The sequence below is a fragment of the Heteronotia binoei genome, chromosome 10, assembly GCF_032191835.1.
Source record: "Heteronotia binoei isolate CCM8104 ecotype False Entrance Well chromosome 10, APGP_CSIRO_Hbin_v1, whole genome shotgun sequence".
In the NCBI taxonomy this organism is placed as follows: Eukaryota; Metazoa; Chordata; class Lepidosauria; order Squamata; family Gekkonidae; genus Heteronotia; species Heteronotia binoei.
In genome coordinates this window covers 88,531,197-88,555,661 of record NC_083232.1, presented here as the reverse complement: position 1 = coordinate 88,555,661, position 24,465 = coordinate 88,531,197, and the positions used below count along the sequence as shown (strand labels likewise).

Below are 24,465 nucleotides of genomic sequence, written 5' to 3'. Positions count from 1 at the left end.
CTTCATTATTTCTAGTGGAGGGAAGGCATTTAAAAGGTGTGCCGTCCCTTTAAATGTGATGGCCAGAACTCCCTTTGGAGTTCAATGATGCTTGTCACAACCTTGCTCTTGGCTCCACCCCCCAGTGTCTCCTGGCTATGCCCCAAAGTCCCCAGATATTTCTTAAACTGTACCTGGCAAATGGCAACCCTAGGTTGCCCTATCACGCATATAATCCAGGGTGCAAAAGGCAAAGTATGCATAAGACGATGAATGTCAGCTAAGTTACGTTGCACAGCTTACCAGTTTATTTCCAGGCTTTGTTCAAAGTGAGAGCCAATGCAGTCTTATGGCTGGACTGGAATCTGGAAGACCCAGTTTTGAATTCCCGCTCTGCCATAGAAGATCTTTGAGTGATCTTGGGTCCAGAGGCAGACTGGCCCATTTAACTCGCAGGGACATTTGCTGGTTGTCCACTGCCCCTTGAGGGCTGTTGGCGGCCAAGAGCAAGCATAACTGCGCTCTAGAGACTGCCACGACCTCAGGGGTTCCTTGGCTCAGATCCTTCATCAGTCACAGTAATTTGTGTCAGCTAACCAATGTCTTTTTACAGGGCTTTTTTTTTTTTGGTAGAAAAAGCCCAGCAGGAACTCATTTGTATATTAGGCCACATCCCTTACATCACCATGCTTTCACATAGGCTTTTTTGGTAGAAAAAGCCCAACAGGAACTCCTTTGCATATTAGGCCACACCCTGACATCAAGCCAGCCGGAACTGCGTTCCTGTGCGTTCCTGCTCAAAAAAAGCCCTGGCTTTTTGCCATTCTGCTGCCAGGGTTCAGGAAGGAAAGGAAAAATACTCATGGCCACACCAGCTCTGGGAAACAACATGGTATTGCTAGCTATCCGTCACAGCAACTCTGTGTGCGGGATCACGGAGCCCACTACCGCTCCATTGGCCAGCTTGGAGAAGGAATTTGTCTCTTTAAAGCACTTTTCCAAGCCAAGCCAGCTGGCAGCATGGAGAATGCATTTAAAGTTGCTGCTTTCAACCTCCACCTCCCTTTCCCCTCCCCCATCTTCCTTCCTTCCCTCCCTCAAATATCTGACGTTCATGTCTTGGCAGCTCTCAAACATCTGACGTTTATTCCACGTGGCTCTTACGTTAAAGCAAGTTTGGCCACTCCCGATCTAAACGAACAAGTGAAGGTTTTAAGAGCGTGGGGAAAACTGATCTTGCTCATCTGGAGATCAACTGTAATAGCAGGAAATCCCCCAAAACTGGCCACTCTAGCGCCAAGTAAGAGAACAAAGAAAGCCAACAACATCAGGTATATTGGAGGCTTGGTGTTGTGTCTTGCATTTCAGTCCCAGAATTTCCAACACAGCGCAACTACGCGTTCTGAGGTGAGCCACGGGAAATCGCGGGTCACCTGACTGTAAGGGACTGAGGGGGACCGCCAATTAAGTTCTATGGTGGGAACTTTAACCGGGCAGCATTGGATCTGCCAAGGAAGTGGGTTGTTCCAGGTAATAGGATATAAGTGGGGACCTGGCCCCGCCACGTTGTCTTGTAATGTGCTCTCTAATAAAGAATGTTTGTGGTTGAGCGTCTCCAGGCTCAATACATTACACTTGGGAAGAAGACTTCTTACTGTTTTGGGGGAGAAGGGAAAATATTTTCTTCTGCTGCAGAGCACTTTTCAACTGTGCTACCCAACACTTCCCAGGCTTGCTATGACTCTTTGCTTTTCTGCTTGCTCTCTGATCACCTGAACACTGCCTTGAAAAAGGCCTCTCGCTCTTTCACCCTTGCTTCCTATTAATCCATGTTCTAACAGTGCAATCCTCAGTACAGTGACCCTGTTCTGTATCCATTGACTTCAATGGACTTCGAAGGCTGTAACTCTGCTCAGGATTGCCCGGCTAATGACCTGTTCCATTCCAGATGCATTGTGCACTTTTGGTCGTTCGACAGTCCCTAATAACACCATGAATTAATGTCTTAATTCTAATTGTCAGCCTGCCGCTATTGATCCAAACATCAGCAGGCAGATTACAACCATGAAAAAATGCTAATAAAAATACAAAAAATGTCATTATCGAGCCTTTCAAAAGCGATGATCGCATATTTGTATAATCACCAGAGATGAATGCAATGACTCTTTCAGCGATGGATCTCTTGTGTACAAAACTGCGTTTCTTCCAGACCAGCGATTAAAGTTCGATATAAAAATGGTAGAAACCATTATCGAGGACAGAATGAGTAGGCACATTGATGAACACGAGTTATTGAGGAAGACTCAGCATGGATTCTGTAAGGGGAGATCTTGCCTCACTAACCTGTTACATTTCTTTGAAGGGGGTAAACAAACATGTGGACAAAGGAGACCCGAAATATATTGTTTACCTTGACTTCCAGAAAGCTTTTGATGAAGTTCCTCATCAAAGGCTCCTTAGAAAGCTCGAGAGTCATGGAGTAAAAGGACAGGTCCTCTTGTGGATCAAAAACTGGCTAATTAATAGGAAGCAGAGAGTGAGTATAAATGGGCAGTCTTCGCAGTGGAGGACGGTAAGCAGTGGAGTGCCGCAGGGCTCAGTACTGGGTCCCATGCTCTTTAACTTGTTCATAAATGATTTGGAGTTGAGAGTAAGCAGTGAAGTGGCCAAGTTTGCAGATGACACTAAATTGTTCAGGGTGGTGAGAACCAGAGAGGATTGTGAGGAACTCCAAAGGGATCTGTTGAGGCTGGGTGAGTGGGCGTCAACGTGGCAGATGAGGTTCAATGTGGCCAAGTGCAAAGTAATGCACATTGGGGCCAAGAATCTCAGCTACAAATACAAGTTGATGGGGTGTGAACTGGCAGAGACTGACCAAGAGAGAGATCTTGGGGTCGTGGTAGATAACTCACTGAAAATGTCAAGACAGTGTGTGATTGCAATAAAAAAGGCCAACGCCATGCTGGGAATTATTAGGAAGGGAATTGAAAACAAATCAGCCAGTATCATAATGCCCCTGTATAAATCGATGGTGCGGTCTCATTTGGAATACTGTTGTGCAATTCTGGTCACCGCACCTCAAAAAGGATATTATAGCGTTGGAAAAAGTGCAGAAAAGGGCAACTAGAATGATTAAAGGTTTGGAACACTTTCCCTATGAAGAAAGGTTAAAATGCTTGGGGCTCTTCAGCTTGGAGAAACGTCGACTGCAGGGTGACATGATAGAGGTTTACAAGATTATGCATGGGATGGAGAAGGTAGAGAAAGAAGTACTTTTCTCCCTTTCTCACAATACAAGAACTCATGGGCATTCAATGAAATTGCTGAGCAGTCGGGTTAGAACGAATAAAAGGAGGTACTTCTTCACCCAAAGGGTGATTAACATGTGGAATTCACTGCCACAGGAGGTGGTGGCGGCTACAAGCATAGCCAGCTTCAAGAAGGGGTTAGATAAGAATATGCAGCAGAGGTCCATCAGTGGCTATTAGCCACAGTGTGTGTGTGTGTGTATAATTTTTCTGGCCACTGTGTGACACAGAGTGTTGGACTGGATGGGCCATTGGCCTGATCCAACATGGCTTCTCTTATGTCCTTAAAAACACGTACTCACACAATATGGGAAATCAAGAAGCAGTGGCTGGAACATTTGGACAGACACATAGATGAAGGCAATGGAATGTATCCTCTTGGGTATACAGCAGACTAGAAACTAGCTACCTGTTCCCAGGGTGAGAGCATTTCCCTGCATTATTCAGAAGCCTTTTGCATGTGGTTTGAGAATAGGTGCAGGACTGGCTCGCTAGTCACTATACACTGAAGTGGCATTGAGAGCAATTTGCCATCAATCAGGAATGGCTTGCTCCGAATAAAAATTGCAGAGATCATTTAGCCAGCAATATCCAGAAGGCTTGTGCATCTGGTAAGAGAAGGCGTTCAGGACTGGCTTGCTCCTAAATTAATATATGAATTGAGAGCATTTTGCCATCAAAAGGAATAGCTTGCTCCTAATGTAAATATTGTAGAGAGCATTTTGCCAGCTAAATCCAGAAGGCATCTGGTTAAAGAAGATGTTCAGAACTGGCTTAAGCTCCTAATACAGATATAAACACTTAAGTGGTACTGAGAGGATGAGAGATTTTGAAGAAACTACAGGTGTTGCAGAGAGCATTAACACTGAATTTTAACAAGAGGCTGATAATTCTGAAGGAAACAGGAATACTCATGAGGAAGTGTTTTGCTGAAACGAGTCTATAATTGGGCACTTACTGGATGGACCTTTCTTGTAATATTGTAATGTTGTACTGCTTTATGAGTACAAAAAGATTATATGACTCTTTTAAAAAAGAAGACTGAAGATTTATACCCCGCCCTTCTCTTTGAATCAGAGACTCAGAGCGGTTTAAAATCTTCTGTACCTTCTTCCCCCACAACAGATACCCTGTGAGGTAGGTGGGGCTGAGAGGTCTCTCACAGCAGCTGCCCTTTCAAGGACAACCCCTGCGAGAGCTATGGCTAACCCAACACCATTCCAGCAGTTGTAAGTGGAAGAGTGGGGAATCAAACCCGGTTCTCCCAGATAAGAGTCTGCACACTTAACCACTACACCAAACTGGCTCTCCAGTTTTTACTAAACATTGTTAGCCAGTACTTCACAGTGTTTGTTTTTTGTATTGCCTGTAATATGAACTGTGATCCCAGGATGTTGGTTTTTCTGTTCTCAATACCCAGCAGCTAGAGGTACACTGCTTTTGAACATGAGGGTTCCATTTACCTATGCTGGTTAGTACTAGTCGATGTTAATAAACCCTTTGTGGAATTGTCAAGAAAGCCCTCTGAGCTGGAAGCTGTGACCACATCCAGTGGAAACAAATCCCATAGGCACATTCTTATCTGGGAGAACCAGGTTTGATTCCCCACTCTTCCACTTACAACTGCTGGAATGGTGTTGGGTTAGCCATAGCTCTCGCAGGAGTTGTCCTTGAAAGGGCAGCTGCTGTGAGAGACCTCTCAGCCCCACCCGCCTCACAGGGTATCTGTTGTGGGGGAAGAAGATACAGAAGATTTTAAACCGCTCTGAGTCTCTGATTCAGAGAGAAGGGCGGGGTATAAATTTTCAGTCTTCTTTTTTAAAAGAGTCATATAATCTTCTTGTTTTCTTTTGCCTATCTAGAGCCAACCAGGCATATAGGGTGACCTTGCATTTTAGTTTTATGAGAGACTGATGGTTTATATTATATTGTTCTTACGAACGCGACTTTTACCCTGCTTTCTGTGCCCATAAATCCACCAAATTTAACAAATTTCAAACAAATATAAATAATAAAAGTCATTAAAACTGTTATGTACTGGACTTTATTTTTGGCAGGTGGATTTCACGTGCCCAGGCTACTGCGGGAACACTAGTGACTCTGGGATATATTACGTGATCTGGACTTTAAATAGGAACCAATTCTGACGTGAAGCTTGACTGCCGTGATTTGGTATGGGAATCTGGGGTGCGGTTTTTATGCACGCCTATAAGCGGGGTTGCGGCCCTGCCATTTTATCTTAGTACGCAGTTCTCAATCAAGCATGTTCCTGTTTTGAACATCTATGCATCGAACTCAGTATTTAATAAAAACCAACACAAAACATCGTTAAAACAGGTCAAAACCAGAGCTTAAAATGAGAACGACAGATTTTTACCCTAGAACTTGACTCTCTAAGAGACATTCTAGTGCAGTTAAAATACTGGGGAGGAAGGAGGGCGAGACAAGTTTGACAACTCGCACTTACCACTGTTTATGATCGGCGTCACAGTTGCAGTAGTATTTGGAATCGGTGCAGTTCCGTTCAATGCCGCAGGCGCACTTTTGGATGCCTGGCCCAGAGCCGCCCCAGTAGTAGTGCTTTTCGTTGGATTTCCCAATCCACCAGGTGTACGGATTGCCCTCTGTAAAGAAAAAGGAACGCAGAATGAGTTATGCTGGAGACAACAGAGGTCCCAGCATTCTGAGGCATCGCACTATATCTTAGCTGCCATTTGGTCTATCTGGGGAGGAAAAAAAAGGCATCGATAAAAGATGAACACAATTAAAAAGGATAGAGTCATAAATAGTTATTGCACGCTTTGTACACATATTTCTTTGGAATTTGATACTTTATTATTAATGGCTACAGCTGGCAGCATATTTCAAATTCCTAAGAATCAGAGGACCATTTTTTAAAAAGAACTAATGCTGTGCCAAGACTGGAAGCAGGGAACAATGCTCTCGAACACCAGCATTGGATTGCATGGCTTTTTTTTTTTTTACAACTCTGTTAGTGATTAAGGCAAGCACGGTTTTACAGAGCAACGTACTCAGTGCCTGTTTGCACAAGTGGTCAACTCTCATAAGTAGCGTCAGGGGTGGAATTCTAGCAGGGGCTCCTTTGCATATTAGGCCACACCCCCTGATGTAGCCAATCCTCCAAGAGCTTACAAAAAAGAGCCCTGTAACCTCTCGGAGGTGTGTGGCCTAATATGCAAAGGAGCTCCTGCTAGAATTCCACCCCTGAGTAGTGTAATGGTGCAGGAGAGAATGCATGCAAGATTGCAGATCTCGTATTGTGCCTATCACTGCTCAGCTTTTCATGGAGCTACAGTAATCCATCTTCCGAAAGTTATTATAATGTAGGAACCAGCCCCCAGTTGAAAGAAGGGGAATAGATCAGAAATCTATATATTTAAATTCAAGTGTCATGGTATGATACTGCACTGTGCCTTTTCAATTTGCTCTTGGTTGTACAGGTAATCAGGAGTATTTACTTAAACCATTGCAGCACTAGAATGTCTCTTAGGGAGTCAGGTTGTAGGGTATAAAATGATTGCTGTTATACGCAGGCCAATATCAGGAGAATAGTGGTCACTAAGAAGAATGAAGATGCGGATGATCTCTAATTAAGTTATGTTGGGATATAGGGACCTGTAGGTCTGTAGGACCCAAGGTTTTGAGATTAATATTATGCAATGTGTTGAAGATCCAAATTCCCGCTGTGCAGATGCTGGTAGGGTTATACCTATAATTGTTCATCAAAAGTGTCTGTTTTTGGCCTGAATTAAGGATTAAATAATCAGTTCTACCTCAAGTAAATGCTTGGTTAGACACCAGGTAGTAGTAATCACTCACGAGTCATTCCTTGATCTCACCCAAGAGCATCACTTCGTGAGGGTGTTTGTTTGTTTTTTTTTGGTGAAATGAGGAAGGGATGTTGCGGGTCACTGTGAGGACCACTAACAGGGACTTTCGGTCCAATTCCCCATTTACAACACCCAGGTGATCTGCACAAATTTAGCATGCTGCACTGATGCACACTTGGCCTCTTCACCTGTGTTAAAATAATCAAGGTGTATTTGAAGGGTAGGTAAAGGAAGGTAGTCCCCTGTGCAAGCACCAAGTCATTACTGATCCATGGAGTGATGTCACATCATGACGTTTTCTTGGCAGACTTTTTGTTATGGGGTGGTTTGCCATTGCCCTCCCCAGTCACCTACACTTTACCCCAGCAAGCTGGGTACTCGTTTTACCAGTCTCGGAAAGATGAAAGGCTGAATCAATCTTGAGCCAGCTATCTGAATCCGGCTTCTGCTGGGATCAAACTCAGGTCATAAACAGAGTTTGGACTGCAGCTTGCCACTCTGCACTATGGGGCTCCTACTTATGACAGATACTTACTTACAACCCCTTTCTTCCCATATGGACAGGTTGGCATCTATCAACAAATGGTATTTATAGCCCAGTGCACCAGAAAAAACTCATGGGCATCCTGCATGTATATCCTGTTTGTAAGACAGAACTGATATGTTATATAAATGAAACTGTGGACAACTACCTGGATAAGGCATAGTTTCAATCATACATTCAGCTGTACATGTGTTGAATGTAACGTAAGAATTTCTCAGCAGCAGTGTTCCCTCTAAGCTGAGTTAGTGTGAGCTAGCTCACGTTTTTTTATCCTCTGATTCATACATTTTTTCTTAGCTCACAAAAAATGGTCCCAGGGCAAACTAATTTATGCAGTAGCGCACAACTTTAATGCTAGTAGCTCATAAAGTAGAATTTTTACTCACAAGACTCCACAGCTTAGGGGGAACATTGCTCAGCAGATGTATAAAGACAGATAGATTGTGCATGCATTTGTCTGGGGAGGAGCTCTGGCTCAGTGGAAGAGCCTCTGGTTTGCATGCAGAAGGACCCAGGTTCAATCCCCGGCATCTCCAATTAAAAGGAACAGGCAGGAGAAGAAGAAGACTGCAGATTTATACCCCGCCCTTCTCTCTGAATCAAAGACTCAGAGTGGCTCACAATCTCCTATATCTTCTCCCCCCACAACAGACACCCTGTGAGGTGGGTGGGGCTGAGAGAACTCTCACAGCAGCTGCCCTTTCAAGGACAACCTCTGCCAGAGCTATGGCTGGCCCAAGGCCATTCCAGCAGGTGCAAGTGGAGGAGTGGGGAATCAAACCCAGTTCTCCTAGATAAGAGTCCACACACTTAACCACTACACCAAACTGGCAAAAGACCTTTGTCTGGAACTCTGGAGAGCTGCTGCCAGTCTGAGTAGACAATCCTAACCTTCATGGGCCAATAGTCTGATTCAGTATAAGGCCAATTCATGTGTTCATTGTAACTTCCGAGCAGTGCCAGAGCTATAGGAGATGTGTTCAATTGGTTGGATTAAACCATCAGTAGCCATGGAACGTGGCCTATGTTGATAGGTTCAAGTTCCAAGCAAAGGTATATGGAATTAATTCTAAGACTTCTATGGAAGAAGCATTCGGGCCCACTCAATTATGGCCATTAAGAGTCTAGTAAAGGCCATTCTATTTTGAGGAGCTCACAGGGATTAATTTCTATTTAGAACAGTCGGCAATTTTTAATGGGAAATATGGTGGCTGGTATAGATTTTTTACTACAGCAATCTCCCCATAATACACTGAATTTTATTGATGTCATGCTTTATTGCTGTTGTTTTTATCTTTTGTAAGGTGCCCCGAGGGCTTCTAAAAGACATTTTAGCAAGATACACATTTTAAAATTAAATAAAACAATTTGACACAGCATCTGGTGTGCTTAAGCCCATTGACGCTGATGAGGTTAAGCGTGTCTGTTTGTCTATACATCTGTATTTATTATCCATCCCATCTATATTCTGTGTTACAATAAGAGTAGACCCATGGGCCAACATGATCCTAAATTGACATAACCTGTAGCAGATCCAACAAAAACCTGCTTGATTGGAATCTAAAGCAGGATCTACACACTTAAGAATGTAAGAACATAAGAGAAGCCATGTTGTATCAGGCCAGTGGCCCATCCAGTCCAACACTCTGTGTCACACGGTGGCCAAAAAACCCCAAGTGCTAATAAGGATGTAGTGATTTAGAACTTGTCTTGCTTTGGAAAACCCTATGGAGTCTCCATAAGGTGGCTGCAGGGCTTTTCCCCCCTGGGGGAACGTGGTGGAACAGAGTTCCAGAACCTCTTTGTGGAAACAACGTTCTCAAAAAATGTTTTAAAGTTCACGTGGGGCATCCCTGTGTTTCTCCTTCATCTCCATCTTGAGAGTTCTGGCACCTCTTTTTCTAGAAAAAAAAATCCCTGGAAGGCTATGACTTTAGGGCTCTTTCCACGATGACCATGACCACCCCAACCACTATGACAACTACCACCACCACCACTAAGACCATGTCCACCGCAACCATGACAACCACCACCACCACCACCAAGGTTATTGGAAATTGCCAGTGTGCATATTGTCCTTCTTCAGGCAAAATTCTGGAAGGCTGTGATCAGAAAGCCTGAGAACCCTACATAGCGAAAATGTGTCTTTCCAACTCGCCTACACCTGCACTAATCACTGTAAGATGGGGAATGCAGATGGGAGGGCCTTTGTTTGCTGAAGAGCCAGGGACTTTTCAGTTTTGAAGAGACAATTAAGAAGAAGAAGAAGAAGATATTGGATTTATATCCCGCCCTCCACTCCGAAGAGTCTCAGAGCGGCTCACAATCTCCTTTACCTTCCTCCCCCACAACAGACAGCCTGTGAGGTGGGTGGGGCTGGAGAGGGCTCTCACAGCAGCTGCCCTTTCAAGGACAACCTCTGCCAGAGCTATGGCTGACCCAAGGCCATGCTAGCAGGTGCAAGTGGAGGAGTGGGGAATCAAACCCGGTTCTCCCAGATAAGAGTCCGCACACTTAACCACTACACCAAACTGGCTCTCCAAACTACACTACACCAAACTGGCTCTCCAAACTACACTACACCAAACTGGCTTAAGGAGGGCACGATAGAGTTTTATAAAATTGTGCATAGAGACATTTTCTCATTCTCTCGAAATGCTAGAACCCAAGGCCATTCCATGAAGCTGATGGGCAGTAGGTTCAGGATGTACAAAAGGAAATACAACTTTACACAGAGAGTGATGAAAGTGTGGCATTCGCTGCCAGAGGATGTAGTGATGGCCGCAGGAATAAACAGCTCTAAAGGGGGATTAGAAAGATTAATGGAGGATAAATTTATCAGTGGCTACTAGCCATGGAGGCTGAGGGAACCTTCATGTCAGAAGCAATAGCTTTTGAATCTCGGAGCCAAGAGGCAACATCAGGAGAAGGCCTTGGCCTCTGTGCCCTGTTGTTGGCTGTCCGGAGGAACTGGTTGGCCACTGTGTGAGATAGGATGCTGGACTAGATGGACCACTGGCCTGATCCAGGAGGGCTCTTCTGATGTCCTTATGTTCCCTGTGCTCACCAAACCCTGAAACCGTCCTAGTCTTAAAGAATTTTCCTTCATCAGATGTGACCTTTATAGGAAAAAAATAATCTGTAGCAGAGACTAACATGGGCTGGCTGGGTGACTGCCCTTCCTTGTGTGTTCCACCCCCCTACTGTTCACTTGTAAAGCTTTAACTCAAAATCCCTTTTTGACCTGTTGTTGGCTGTCCAGAATAACTGGTTGGCCACTGCGTGAGGCAGGATGCTGGACCAAATAGACCACTTTGAGACCTAGCACACTTTCATCACTGCACTCATAAACTCCTGCACGGTACTGTATAGCTTAGGCTTTCTTTCTTGCCTTCCTGTTAATGAACCAGGGTTCAGCTTGTCCCCGCCTCCTACTCCCACAGCGTCTCTGACTCCTCATTGTCTTTGCTTCCCTTGCAAACTCAGCTAATTACTGCACCAGAAGGGAAGAAAATTGCTTACATTTATCAAAAGAGAGATTATAAGGAGAAATGATTGATGAAGATGAAAGCAAATGATTAAACATATGAAAGTAAAGTTAGCAGTTGGATGTACTGATGACGGGGTGGATGGGAAGCTGTAACTACAAACAGAATGGAGTGCAGTTTATGACCGATGACACAGTCTATGACCGATTACAGATTGGCTTAGAGAGCCAGTTTGGTGTTGTGGTTAAAAGTGGTGGACTCTAATCTGGAGAAGTGGGTTTGATTCCCCGCTCCTCCACATGCAGCTGCTGAGTGACCTTGGTTCAGCTACCGTCCTCTCAGAGCTGTTCTCTCAAGAGCAGTTCTGTCAGAGTTCTCTCAGCCCTGCATACCTCGCAGGGTGTCTGTTGTGGGGAAAGGAAGCAAAAGGAGATTGTAAGCCACTCTGAGTGAAAAGAGATGGTAACCCATTCTCCTTCTTCTTCTTGAAAGGAGATTGTAGGCCACTCCTCCTTCCATTTGAAGGCAATCCCAAACATTACATTGCAGGAGATACTACTACAGAGAGTTTTCACTGTAGTTGTAGTATCTGCAAGTCTCTCAAGGGTTGTGCCCTCTGTCCTTCAGTTGCTTCTGGCTGCCAGAAGGTATGTTGGAAATGGAAACCTGCACCGGTACAGTTTAAGTTCTGAATCAGTATGGAGTATGATCTAGCTATAAGCATGCCCCTCGCAGAACCAACTGCAGCCCAACAGCCAAACACTGTGGTTTTGACAATATCAGCATAGCATCAATAGTGTCAGCCATGCTCCTAATACCAAGGCTGCATTTGGTTTGGTGGGGAACAAGTTATGTAGTCCCCCATGCCAACTGAAAGAGGAGAGGGTGGTTTCACCGCCTTGGTGCAGCTATATAGCTATTAGTTCATTACTATTGTTATTATCGATTATTATTAGTAGTAATTTGTCCTGCAATCTCCAAGGTGGCGCCGTGATGGGTTTCCTGGTGCTCATTTTCTTCTTCATCAAAGCCATCTCTTCCCAAAGGAAACAGACAAACCTGACTTTTCTCACTGAAGTAGGATGTGCTTCAGAAGAACCAAGAAGGATTGTCCTTTGCCTCTGTAGGCTCATGTGCAGAAAAAGTTGCCTCCATTGTGGGAGGATATTTGGCTTACTATCTCCAAGCATTTTGTGATTGGCCTGGCAGATCAGGGCAGCCATTTTGTAGCAACACTTACTCATTGTCTTCAAAATCCCAAAGGCATCCGCAGGCTCAACAAGATGTTGAGGCCAATGTTGGACTGGATGGGCCATTGGCCTGATCTAACATGGCTTCTCTTATGTTCTTATGTTCTTAAGATGGGGGTTCCCTGGATTAGTCCATTATTAGCTATTGGTCCAAGAAGTGTAGATGACTGGGGAAGGCAATGGCAAACCACCCCATAAAAAGTCTGCTGTGAAAACGTGAAAGCAACATCACCCCAAAGTCGAAAATGACTGGTGCTTGCACAGGGAACTACCTTTACCTTTATGGGTCACACAACCCTATGGGTCAGGAGATCGTGTGAAAGATCAACTATCTTTGCACCTATGTATTGTTTGATCCAACTTTCCAGGTGGTGTTCTGCTATTTCTCTATGCTCCTTCCTATATTTTGCATGCAAGCCCTTCTCTGAACCTCAGACCTGTCTCACAAACTGCAAGTCAAATGAAAACAAGTAAGCAAACAAAATGTAGCAGCAAGCTTTCTGACGACCACAAACTTAAGCATTCACGCAATACCCATGCTTGTCAAGTCTCCGATTTTTGAAGCCTCAAATAGCACCAGATATTACGTATAAACATATGAAGTGGAGGCCCATCATTGATTACTAGCCACAATGTATAGCTGGGACAATATATCTGGGGTAGTGATGCTCTGTATTCTTTGTGCCAGGGAGGAAACAGGGGGAGGGCTTCTGGAGTTCTGGCCCTGCTGGTGGACCTCCTGATGGCACCTGGGTTTTGGCCACTGTGTGACACAGAATGTTGGACTGGATGGGCCATTGGCCTGATACAACATGGCTTCTTTTATGTTCTTACTGGGCAGCAGTAAACCATCAGATAGAGCTACGGGCTGGGCCAGATTCAGTTTTTGCAGGACACAAATTGTGTAGGCTAGATAATTTTTCTTAATGGCCATGGTACACAGTGGGCAGCTTGTGGGTAACTTGATGCATGATGAAATGGTGGTGACCATACCCATGGCTTTTTTTTTGTAGCAGGAAGTCCTTTGCATATTAGGCCACACAATCTTGATGTAGTCAATCCTGAACATGAAAATATGAACATGAACATATGAAGCTGCCTTATACTGAATCAGACACTTGGTCCATCAAAGTCAGTATTGTCTTCTCAGACTGGCAGCGGCTCTCCAGGGTTCTCCAGCTGAGGTTTTTCACACCTATTTGCCTGGACCCTTTTTTGGAGATGCCGGGGATTGAACCTGGGACCTTCTGCTTCCCAAGCAGATGCTCTACCACTGAGCCACCATCCCTCCCCTTACAGGGCTCTTAAAGGTAAAGGTATCTCCTATGCAAGCACCGGTTGTTTCCAACTTGGGTTGACGTTGCTTTCATGTTTTCACAGCAGACTTTGTTATGGGGTGGTTTGCCTTGCCTTCTCCAGTCATCTATATGTTACCCCCAAGCAAGCTGGGTACTCATTTTACCAACCTTGGACGGATGGAATGCTGAGTCAGCCATGAGCTGGCTACCTGAATGCAGCTTCTGCTAGGACTTAGTACAGGGCCTACTGTAAGCTCCCAGGAGGATTGGCTACATTAGGGGTATGTGGCCTAATATGCAAAGGACTTTCTGCTACAAAAAAAGTCTTGACCATACCTAATTCCATGTTTTCAAAAGAATTGCTTTCAAATCCAACCCTTTAGGGGAGACATGCATCTAAAAACTCTCTCCCTGGTGAATATATGGAACATCTCCCAACAAATGTGATGCTGTGGTCTATGCACTAGAAACTGGAGGTTTTGGATATTTAAAGCATCTGTGCTGCTCATTAATTATATATTTTACACAATTGTTTGTACATTTTTCCCCCTATGAAGGACACTGCCCCTCTGGTAGGAACTGCATGCACAGAAAATGGACAGAGACTGTTTGTATTCTCATAGATCACCCAGGCCATAAAAAAAGAAATCCTGCTCATATGACAAAATATATCTCCTTGAGAACCATTTCATTTAATACAAAAACATTCCTATCAGAGTTAATGTAGTATGAACTAAACTCAGAACAGTCAATAACGTATTTATTTCTGACATAATAGAGGAATGTATGGCTTTCAGGGGACCATTCTGCATTCTAGTGAATATTTAATAAAACCTATTATTTCAAAATACAGTTGTTTGAGAAAGAAAGAAAGAAAGAAAGAAAGAAAGAAAGAAAGAAAGAAAGAAAGAAAGAAAGAAAGAAAGAAAGAAAGAAAGAAAGAAAGAAAGAAAGAAAGAAAGAAAGAAAGATTAATTTTATCACCCCGGATGCATTTTTCACAGATTTTTCCATGTGCCTGAGTGGGGCACCGAGAATGAAATGAAAAGCTCGTTTGTGTGCTTGAAGTGACGACATTTTCAAGAGTGTTCAATGACCTTTCGGAGTCTGGAGATGATGCTCCAATTTGAGAGGGTTACAGTTCCGTATCCAATCAGACTGCCCATATCCATTAGACTGAATGAGATGAAAACACATTCCTAACCAGAATTGCACCTTTCTAAACCCATTGAAAGTCAATGGGTTTAGAAGATATTGGATTTATATCCCGCCCTCAATGCTGAGTCTCAGAGCGGCTCACTATCTTCCTCCCCCACAACAGACACCCTCTGAGGTGGGTGGGGCTGAGAGGGCTCTCACAGCAGCTGCCCTTTCAAGGACAGCCTCTGCCAGAGCTATGGCTGACCCAAGGCCATTCCAGCAGCTGCAAGTGGAGGAGTGGGGAATCAAACCCGGTTCTCCCAGATAAGAGTCTGCGCACTTAACCACTACGCCAAACTGGCTCTCCCTGAAAGGCAAAACCAGGGCTTTTTTTGAGCAGGAACACAGTTCCAGCTGGCTTGGGGTCAGAGGTGTGGCCTAATATGCAAATGAGTTCCGGCAGGGCATAACGCTCTTTAGGGTTGTACTCAGGGGCTGTTTTGTAGAAAAATAGGTTCTGGAGCTCATTAGCATAACTCATTCGCATATGCTGCCACCCCCATCTAAAAGCAACCTCATGCAAGAAAGGAGAGCCGGCTATAAAAAAAGCTCTGCCTATGAGACCTTTTGCTTTTCATCCTAGTCTGACTGAGCAAAGCTGGTTGGTATAAAATGTGCGGGGTTTCTTTTAAGAAAAATACCAAAGTTGAACAATGGCATGAGAAGTAGAATTGGCTGCTGTGACTTTTTTCGCTATTGCTATTAAAGCCAAGCAAGGATGAACTTGACCCTCCACAAGTCCTAAGTTATTCAAGCCCCACCAAAATAAACAGGGCAGACATTTTAAGGTAGGGGTGTCAAACATGCAGCCTGGGGGACAAATCAGGCCCCCAGAGAATTCCTATCAGGCACCCGAGCAACTGGTTGTTGTCTGCTTCCTTCTCCGTCTCTCTAGCTTCCTTCTGCATCACAGCTTGCTTTGCCAGGCTTGCTCAGTCGCACCGGAACTACAGAGCAAAACATCTATTTTCTCTATTGGTTGAGGCTCCTCCCTTGGGAAGGAAGGGGGGAGGGAGGAAGAGCATCCTTTGTCAGGCCCTCTCAATCACACAAGCTATTGAGCCAAGCCTCTCTTTCTTCTGTTGGCTGAGGCTCCTGCCCCTCCTCATCCCCTGGGGAGGGAGGGAAAGAGCCAGAGCTTCCTTTGCCCAGTTCCCTGGATCCCATGGGAGAGATACAAAGAAAGTACCTTTAAGACCAACGAGTGCTACTGATTTAAGAATGTTTGGGGGAGGGACGGTGGCTCAGTGGTAGAGCATCTGCTTGGTAAGCAGAAGGTCCCAGGTTCAATCCCCGGCATCTCCAAAAAAAGGGTCCAGGCAAATAGGTGTGAAAAACCTCAGCTTGAGACCCTGGAGAGCCGCTGCCAGTCTGAGAAGACAATACTGACTTTGATGGAACGAGGGTCTGATTCAGTATAAGGCAGCTTCATATGTTTTATTTTAGGTTTTTTTTCTTAAATCTTTAATAAGTGTTTCTCTGTGTCCTTGATAAAGTTTATATCTCCACTACCTGGCATTACATTTTAGGACACACGTGGCCCAGCCCGACAAGGTCTCATGTTAGATCCGGCCCTCATAACAAATGAATCCGACACCCCTGCTTTAAAGACGGACGCCTACTCCTGGCCGTTTCAGCTTGGATCAGCATCTCGACACGTCCGGCAAACAAAGCCATGGGGGGCAGTGGGGGGAGGGGAGGGAAAAGGCGCTTTCCAAATGACACCCGCGGCTAATTATAACGCTCACTTGATTCTCTACAAACAATTGTGTATTAAATTAATTGACTGGCCTACCTTGCCCTAAACATAACAGAAACAGCTGTTTGCTTTTGCGAGAGTTGGAAACCTTCCAAAATGTAATCAACTCACATGTTAAGAGGAGGGGGGGGGGGTCCCGAAAAAATCTCCTTATTAAGCGCTGAAGAACACACACAATCGTTGTCCTAGCGGACACCTAATCCATACACCTCTTCACTCCTTGTCAGAGAGATCTCTTGTTCAGTGCTTTGCAAATTAGAGCAGCGGAACAGGAACAGATCTACACCACCTTGCTTGCCAGAGAAGCCAAATCAAACACTCCCTTAAAGCATCGGAACGCATGGAAGATACTTCAGCGTTTATTTGGCCATTCCGCTTTAGACTGCTAGAAAGCAAAGCATGTTTCCAGCTAGCTGCTATTCTGGAGACTCATTCAGGTTTGTGAGTGAACAACAGAAATCCCAACGTTCTGTACCATATAGGGATACCAGCTTCCAGGTGGGACCAGAGATCCCCTGGTATTACGGCTCATCTCCAGACTACAGAGATCAGTTCCCCTGGAGAAAATGGATGCTTAGGAGGGCAGACTCTATGGCATCGTACCCCACTGGTGTCCCTGCCCTCCTTAATAAGTGATGCTCTGTATTCTTGGTGCTTGGGGGGGGGGCAACAGTGGGAGGGCTTCTAGTGTCCTGGCCCCACTGGTGGACCTCCTGATGACGCCTGTTTTTTTGGCCACTGTGTGACACAGAGTGTTGGACTGGATGGGCCATTGGTCTGATCCAACATGGCTTCTCTTATGTTCTTAGGCTCCACCCCAACATCTCCTGGAGCTGGCAACCCTACTTCTCACCCCCTGCTGGTGGCCAGAGAGGACCTGGCAACCAGGGCCAGATTAACAATTAGGCCAAGTAGGCACTGGCCTATGGGCCCCCACACGTTTAGGGGCCCCAGGCTGGCTCCCCCCCACCCAGTTATCTCCTTGCTTGCAGCCCTCCCAGCCCGCATGCACAGCCAGCAACTGAGCTGTTCTTTGCCCAACTTGCCTGGCGTGGGTGCTGCAGACATTGTCGCCAAGTTTGCCTCTCTCTGCCTCTCCCTCACAGCTTTGTCAAAGGGGTTTTGAGAAGGTGCCTGCAGGCTGCAGCAAGGGCCGTGAGGTGGGTGCTCCAACTCTGAGATAATTTGCAAGAGGGTCCCCAGAGATTTTGACTGCCTAGAGGCCTCCACAGGGTTTAATCTGGCACTGCTGGTAACCCTACTTAGCATGCTCTACGCAGGAGTCTGGCCCTCTCTTAAGAGGAGGAGGAGGAGGAGGAGAAGAAGAAGAAATATCGGATTTATATCCCACCCTTCACTTTGAATCTCAGAGTCTCTGAGCGGCTCACAATCTCCTTTACTTTCCTCCCCCACAACAAACACGCTGTGAGGTAGGTGGGGCTGAGAGAGCTCTCCCATGTCCTGTGTAATGTACTGGGTTTGGACACGAGTAACAGTCAATATACTTTATTTGCTAGTACATCACAAGACAACATGGCAGGGCCGGGTCCTCGATTATATACATTACCCGGAACAACCCACTTCTCAGTCAGGCCCAATTCTGACCCTTTAAACTTCTCGCCGCAGATCTTCATAGGCGGTTCGCATCTGTCCCTCACAGTCAGGTGACCCGTGGTTTCCCGCTGCTCTCCTCAGTGCTCGTAGCTGTGCTGTGTTGTAAATTCAGGGACTGAATTGCAAGACACAACATCTTGACTACTGATTCAAAGTTGCTTGACGGCTGAGGAGCCCTTCCCTCAGTTGCCAATACCAGTTTTCCCTCTGCATTAGGTTGGATCTGCCCCAGGCGCCTGGCCCCTCTTTTTATTACCTATTACTCTTTTATTTTTATTAGCTACTACTCTTTTAATTCTATACCATTTTCATTTCCTTGGTATCTGAATCGACCACGAAATTCTCATGCAGCCAAGGGCTATATAAAGTCCTTGCTTTCCTGTGGACGGATAGCAGAGTAGAGCAAAACGGCTACCACTCCTGCTTTTTGCGTTCTATATATGCTTTCTCCGACAGGCCCCACCTCCCCACTGCCAATCAGCTCGCTGGCAGAGGGAACTTACCCCCCCCCCCCAAGAGTAAGATCCATCCAACATGCAGTAATGCATCTATGTCCCTGCCCTCATGACCTGGAAGTGATGTCACCATGCCCAGAATGTCAAGGCAATGCTCTGGTATTTGAGCATAAATGCTATGGTAGAAGCCAAATTTACTATAGAGTTTCCCTTCAAATATCAGAGCATTGCCCTGATATTCTGGATGTGATGATGTCACTTTCAGGTCACATGGGCAGTGGTATAGATATGTCACTATATGTTAGGGTTGCCAAGTCCAATTCAAGAAATATCTGGGCACTTTGGGGGTGGAGCCAGGAGACTTTGGGGGTGGAGCCAGGAACAAGAGTGTGACAAGCATAACTGAACTCCAAGGGAGTTCTGGCCATCACATTTAAAGGGACAGCACACCTTTTTAAACGTCTTCCTTCCATAGGAAATAATGAAGGATAGGGGCATCTTCTTTTGGGGCTCATAGAATTGGACCCCCTGGTCCAATCATTTTGAAACTCGGGGAGTACTTTGGGGAGAGGCACTAGATACTATACTGAAAATTTGGCACCTTTACCTCAAAACACAGCTCCTCCAGAGCCCCCGAAACCTCCAGATCAATTCCCCATTATACCCTATGAGAATCGATCTCCACATAGGGAATAAAGAAGTGCTCAGCAGACGTTCTCTCCCCCCCCCACTCCCCGTTTCTGGCGACTCTGAAGTGAGGGATTGGCCTCTCTACTCATGAGTTGCAGCCAACTTCTTCCAAGTAACACAGACACCCCATCCTAAGAGGAAGCCTTTCCAATCGGAGCCTCCAGAGAGGAAAAGTCACATGGTGGCTTTGGGGGCGGGGCTTCCCCCTGCCGGCCAGCTGACTGGGGGTGGGAAAGAGCCTGGGAAAGCAGATGAACCCCCGCTGGGACCTGGGGATTGGCAAGCCTACTATATGTTAGATGGGGCCTCCCTGCTGCTCCTGTTTAGTTCTCCCCCCCGCCCCGCCAGTTGCCCAGAGGGACCTGGAAATCCTGGTATTGAGCTGAGATTCTTGTGTTTTATGCTGGGGAGGCAAACTGGTGGCAAAAAGTTCAGTGGATTTAGCAGCGGATCAATTGCTGGCCTAGGGGAGAAGAGTGAGCCCTGCGGGCAGAACTGGTCGACCAAAGAGTAATGGAACCAACAAATGATGGCACCCACAATACTCAGCTCAAGCAACTGGTGCAGATAGGCCCCATGACTGGCAATATGAAAACCCTCTAGTGAATCAACAGCCTCCCCCTAGTCTTTCTTCCAATGAAGGTCATCTTTTTGGGATGATCAAAACAGTTTCCTTCCCCAAACCAGGAAAGAAGACATGTTGAAACAGGCTGCAGAATTAGAGCCTAAGAATCATGCTTACTGAGCATAGGAGGATGCAGTTTAACTGGCAGGGCTGCTTTTTTTTTTTTTTTTTTACCAGGAACTCCTTTGCATATTAGGCCACACACCCCTGATGTAGCCAATCCTCCTGGAGCTTACAGGGCTCTAAGTACAGGGCCTACAGTAAGCTCTTGGATGATTGGCTACATCAGGAGTGTATGGGCTAATATGCAATGGCGTTCCTGCTACAAAAAAAGCCCTGCTTAAAATCATACTGTATAAATCATCATTAAAGCAACAGCACTACCCACTGACTACCAATGGACAAACTTCAAAACAGTTAAGGGCAGGGCTTTTTTTGTAGCAGGAACTCTTTTGCATATTAGGCCACACTCCCTTATGTAGCCGATCCTCCAGGAGCTTACAGGGCTCTTAGTACAGGGTCCAATGGAAGTTCCAGGAGGATTAACTACATCAGGGGTGTGTGGCCTAATATGCAAAGGAGTTCCTGCTACAACCCCCCCCCCCCGAGTTTAAGACTTGGCCTTATATTTGCTTTCCTGTAAATTGCAGGTAGCAGTTGTAATTTTGGTTGACTCTGGGAGTTAATGAGGTACTGCTCATTATATGCATGCACCAGAACAAGATTTAGCTGTGAAGCTTATTTTTATGTGCAAAGAAGTGCAAAGCTGCCATTGTTTTATTTTTTTGCCATTTTTTGACTTTCAAAAGGTGCATTTAAGGAAGGGAAACAAATATTTATCATCTTTGTAATATACAACTTCCAAAAAATAAATAATAAAGGAACTTCACACAGATTGAGAGGAAATAAAAGAGCAGATGCAAAATATCACCCTGGCTATCAGAAGTCTGATTAAAATGCCCTTTTCACCAAGGTAAACAACATTCCTCTTAGCTCCCCAAACAAGCTTATTGCATGGATGGATTGCTGCATTTTCATCACGGGGACCATGTCTACTCGCGTTCAATATTCCCCAGCCCTGATCAGACAAGCAGTGCAGTGAAACAGACCCGTCTCCTTCCAGAACTAGCAAGCGGGGAAAAAGAAGGAGTGGAAATGGTATCTGTCACGTCAGGTGTCCAGCTGCATCTCGGGGGGGGGGGGGGGGAGAATTCTTGACAGCTTCATTAGGCTGTCAGGAAGATTTCAGTTTTGGATCCTGAATCCGAAAAGCAACCACAGCACAGATGATTCCTTTTTTCATGAGACACATCCTCACTGCTGAATTACCAAACAACACTGGCTGGTTATGTTTTACTTGCTGTATCACAATCTCTGTAGTGAAATCAAGAGTCCTTGTAGGCTGTGTTCAAGCAGACCAGAAGCCGGAGTTCAGAGAGGGTGAGCTAAGTTCAATCATATACTTAAGGGATAGTTGAGCAAATCACTGTATCTTACAGCACTGATTCACAAGCCTATAAAGGTTGTGTCTTGCAGGGTGGCCAACCCCCAGGCTCTGGAGATCTTCCAAAATTATCTTCAGACTACAGAGATCAAGTGCTCTGGAGGAAATGTCTGCTTTGGAAGGTGGACTCTATGGCATTATACCCTGATGAGGTCCCTCCCAAAACCCTACGTTCCCCATGCCCCAACCCCCCAGATCTCCAGGAATTTCCCAATCTGGAGCTGGCTACCCCATGTCCCCAACTTCATTGTTCCTTCAGACATCAGTTGCAGGTTCCTAATTCCCATAGTCTGTGGAAAGAAAAGGCTTTGGCTTGCTCAGCCATCCACCATTTCTAGACCTGAAATCAGGCCTCAGATTCAGCAGGATCTCACAGGAGCACAGCTCCTGAACCTTTCTGACGGTTCCCCCCCTTCTCTCCACCTTGTCCACTGAATAGTATGCGCAGCTGTATAACAATCCCTGGATGAGCTCCATCACCTATTTTTCTACAAAACAACCTCTACCTGAAATGGTCCATGAACATAACATTTGCCTTGCAGATTTGAAACGAACCCCGTGTTTGCTTCATAACTTTAAGTTCTACTGTTTAAAGAACCACAATGGCAAAAAAGCTCCAACCATTTATGGGCTTCTTTGTCTTCTCATCCAGCAAACTTTCAGGTTGCATGGAGCACCAGACCAGACCTATTCGGCATTAATCGAAGCGAGGCGTTTGCCCCATATCCTGCACAATGCCCCATGCTTTTGTAGGGAATGACTTCATATGAGAAGGATTCCCCAAGGTTACTAGTTTGAAAAGCCACAAGATATGAAAATGAAACCTAATGGCCCTGTCTTGGGCTCACCTGGCCTTTCTTACACAGAGACTGATTTCTCACAAGGCTTGTTCTGTTCTTGGAGTCCTTCCTCTTTGGCGCTTCTGTCTAGGGTTGCCAAATCCAATTCAAGATATATCTGGGGACTTTGGGGGTGGAGCTAGGAGGCATTGAGGGTGGAGCCAGGAGCAAGGGTGTGATAAACATCATTGAACTCCAAAGGGAGTTCTGGCCATCACATTTAAAGGGACTGCACACCTTTTAAATGCCTGCCTTCCATAGGAAATAATGAAGGATAGCGGCACCTTCTTTTGGGGCTTATAGAATTAGACCCGCTGGTCCAATCCTTTTGAAACACGGGGGGTATTTTGAGGAGAGGCACTGGATGCTATGCTGAAAATTTGGTGCCTTTACCTCAAAAGACAGCCCCCCCCCCAGAGCCCCAGATACCTATGGATCAATTTTCCATCATTTTCTATGGGAATAAGTCTCCATAGGGAATAATAGAGTTCCCAGCAGACATTTTCCCCCTCCCCCCGCTTTCTGATGACCCTGAAGCAGGGGGAGGGCCTCCAACCTGGGGGATCCCCTGCCCCCACCTGGGGATTGGCAACCCTACTTCTGTCCGATTTTGCACAAGCTGCCGTGGGGCTGCAACTTGCCCCGCCTCTTTCCCCCAGCAAGCAGGATCCTCTGAAAACTGGTTTTTGCTTGCCGGGGGAAAGAGGCAGGGCAAGTTGCAGCCCCACGGCAGCTTGTGCAAAATTGCTCTGGGGGGAAAAGGGCTCCAAGTCCAGAACAAACCTAGTGAGAAATAGGTCAGAGTTTGAAAATGTTCAAAATGTGACCTCACTGCTTCTCTTTCTATAATATCTCAAGCACCACAGGTAATTAATTCCTTATTCTCACTCTCAGTTTCTCTCATGAAATGAAGCATTGCACTGTTGACATCATCAGTGACAGTATTTTGCTTTTTGTTGACTTTGGTTTAGGTGACCTCTCACATCTCTGCCTCATAAAATTCAACAACGACTCACAGTCTTGTTCCACCATACTAATATTTTCGTGAAAAGCAGATATTAATACAGAAATCTTTCAAAAGCCGATGACACAATTTGGCAAAATACTCCAATATTATATTACAGAAAACAGAGCCAAGAGGGAAATGGCTGTTTTATACGGTGTTGGGGAAAATGTGGAGTCTGTAGATTTAGAAGGGTGTGATTCTGCTTAGAATGGCCATCTAAAACACCATTTCTCCTGACAGAGTGGGCTCTTTTGCATTCCCATTTTCCTCACATGTGGCTCTCTTGCTTTGGGTTTATTATCTCCTCCACTCATGTTTTGCTCCCTCTAGTGTTCAATGTGATATTGCATCATTGTATGTCTGACATAAAAATCTGCAATTTAAATCTGCAAGGACACACAGTAATATGATATCACTGGCCACTACAGAGAGCAAAACACACATGGAAAAGAGAAAACAAAATCCAAAAGCAATAGGGACACACAAGCATGAAAAACAAGAATTGAAAGAGCCCTAATAAGTCATTCTGGGATTGGGACCTAGTGTAAATTTGACCACAAAGGCTCTGCTGATGAGCAGTTTGGTGTAGTGGTTAAATGTGCAGACTCTTATCTGGGAGAACCGGGTTTGATTCCCCACTCCTCCACTTGCACCAGCTTGCACCTGGCCTTGGGTCAGCCACAGCTCTGGCAGAGGCTGTCCTTGAAAGGGCAGCTGCTGTGAGAGCCCTCATAAGAACATAAGAGAAACCATGTTGGATCAGGCCAATGGCCCATCCAGTCCAACACTCTGTGTCACACAGTGGCAAAATTTTTTATATATACACACACACTGTGGCTAATAGCCACTGATGGACCTCTGCTCCATATTTTTATCTAAACCCCTCTTGAAGGTGGCTATGCTTGTGGCCGCCACCACCTCCTGTGGCAGTGAATTCCACATGTTAATCACCCTTTGGGTGAAGAAGTACTTCCTTTTATCCGTTTTAACCTGTCTGCTCAGCAATTTCATCGAATGCCCACGTGTGTGACCAGAACTGCACACAATACTCCAAA

The 24,465-nt window shown here is 45.5% G+C and overlaps 1 protein-coding gene across 1 annotated transcript in view; it reads right to left on the bottom strand.

Annotated features, from left to right (window-relative positions):
- Positions 1-24,465, bottom strand: part of CNTNAP2 (contactin associated protein 2) — a 1,690,081-nt gene that overhangs the window by 325,241 nt on the left and 1,340,375 nt on the right. The window contains exon 14 of the mRNA XM_060247763.1: positions 5,755-5,911. Within this exon, the coding sequence (XP_060103746.1) occupies positions 5,755-5,911 (157 nt within the window). The remainder of the gene's footprint in view (positions 1-5,754; positions 5,912-24,465) is intronic.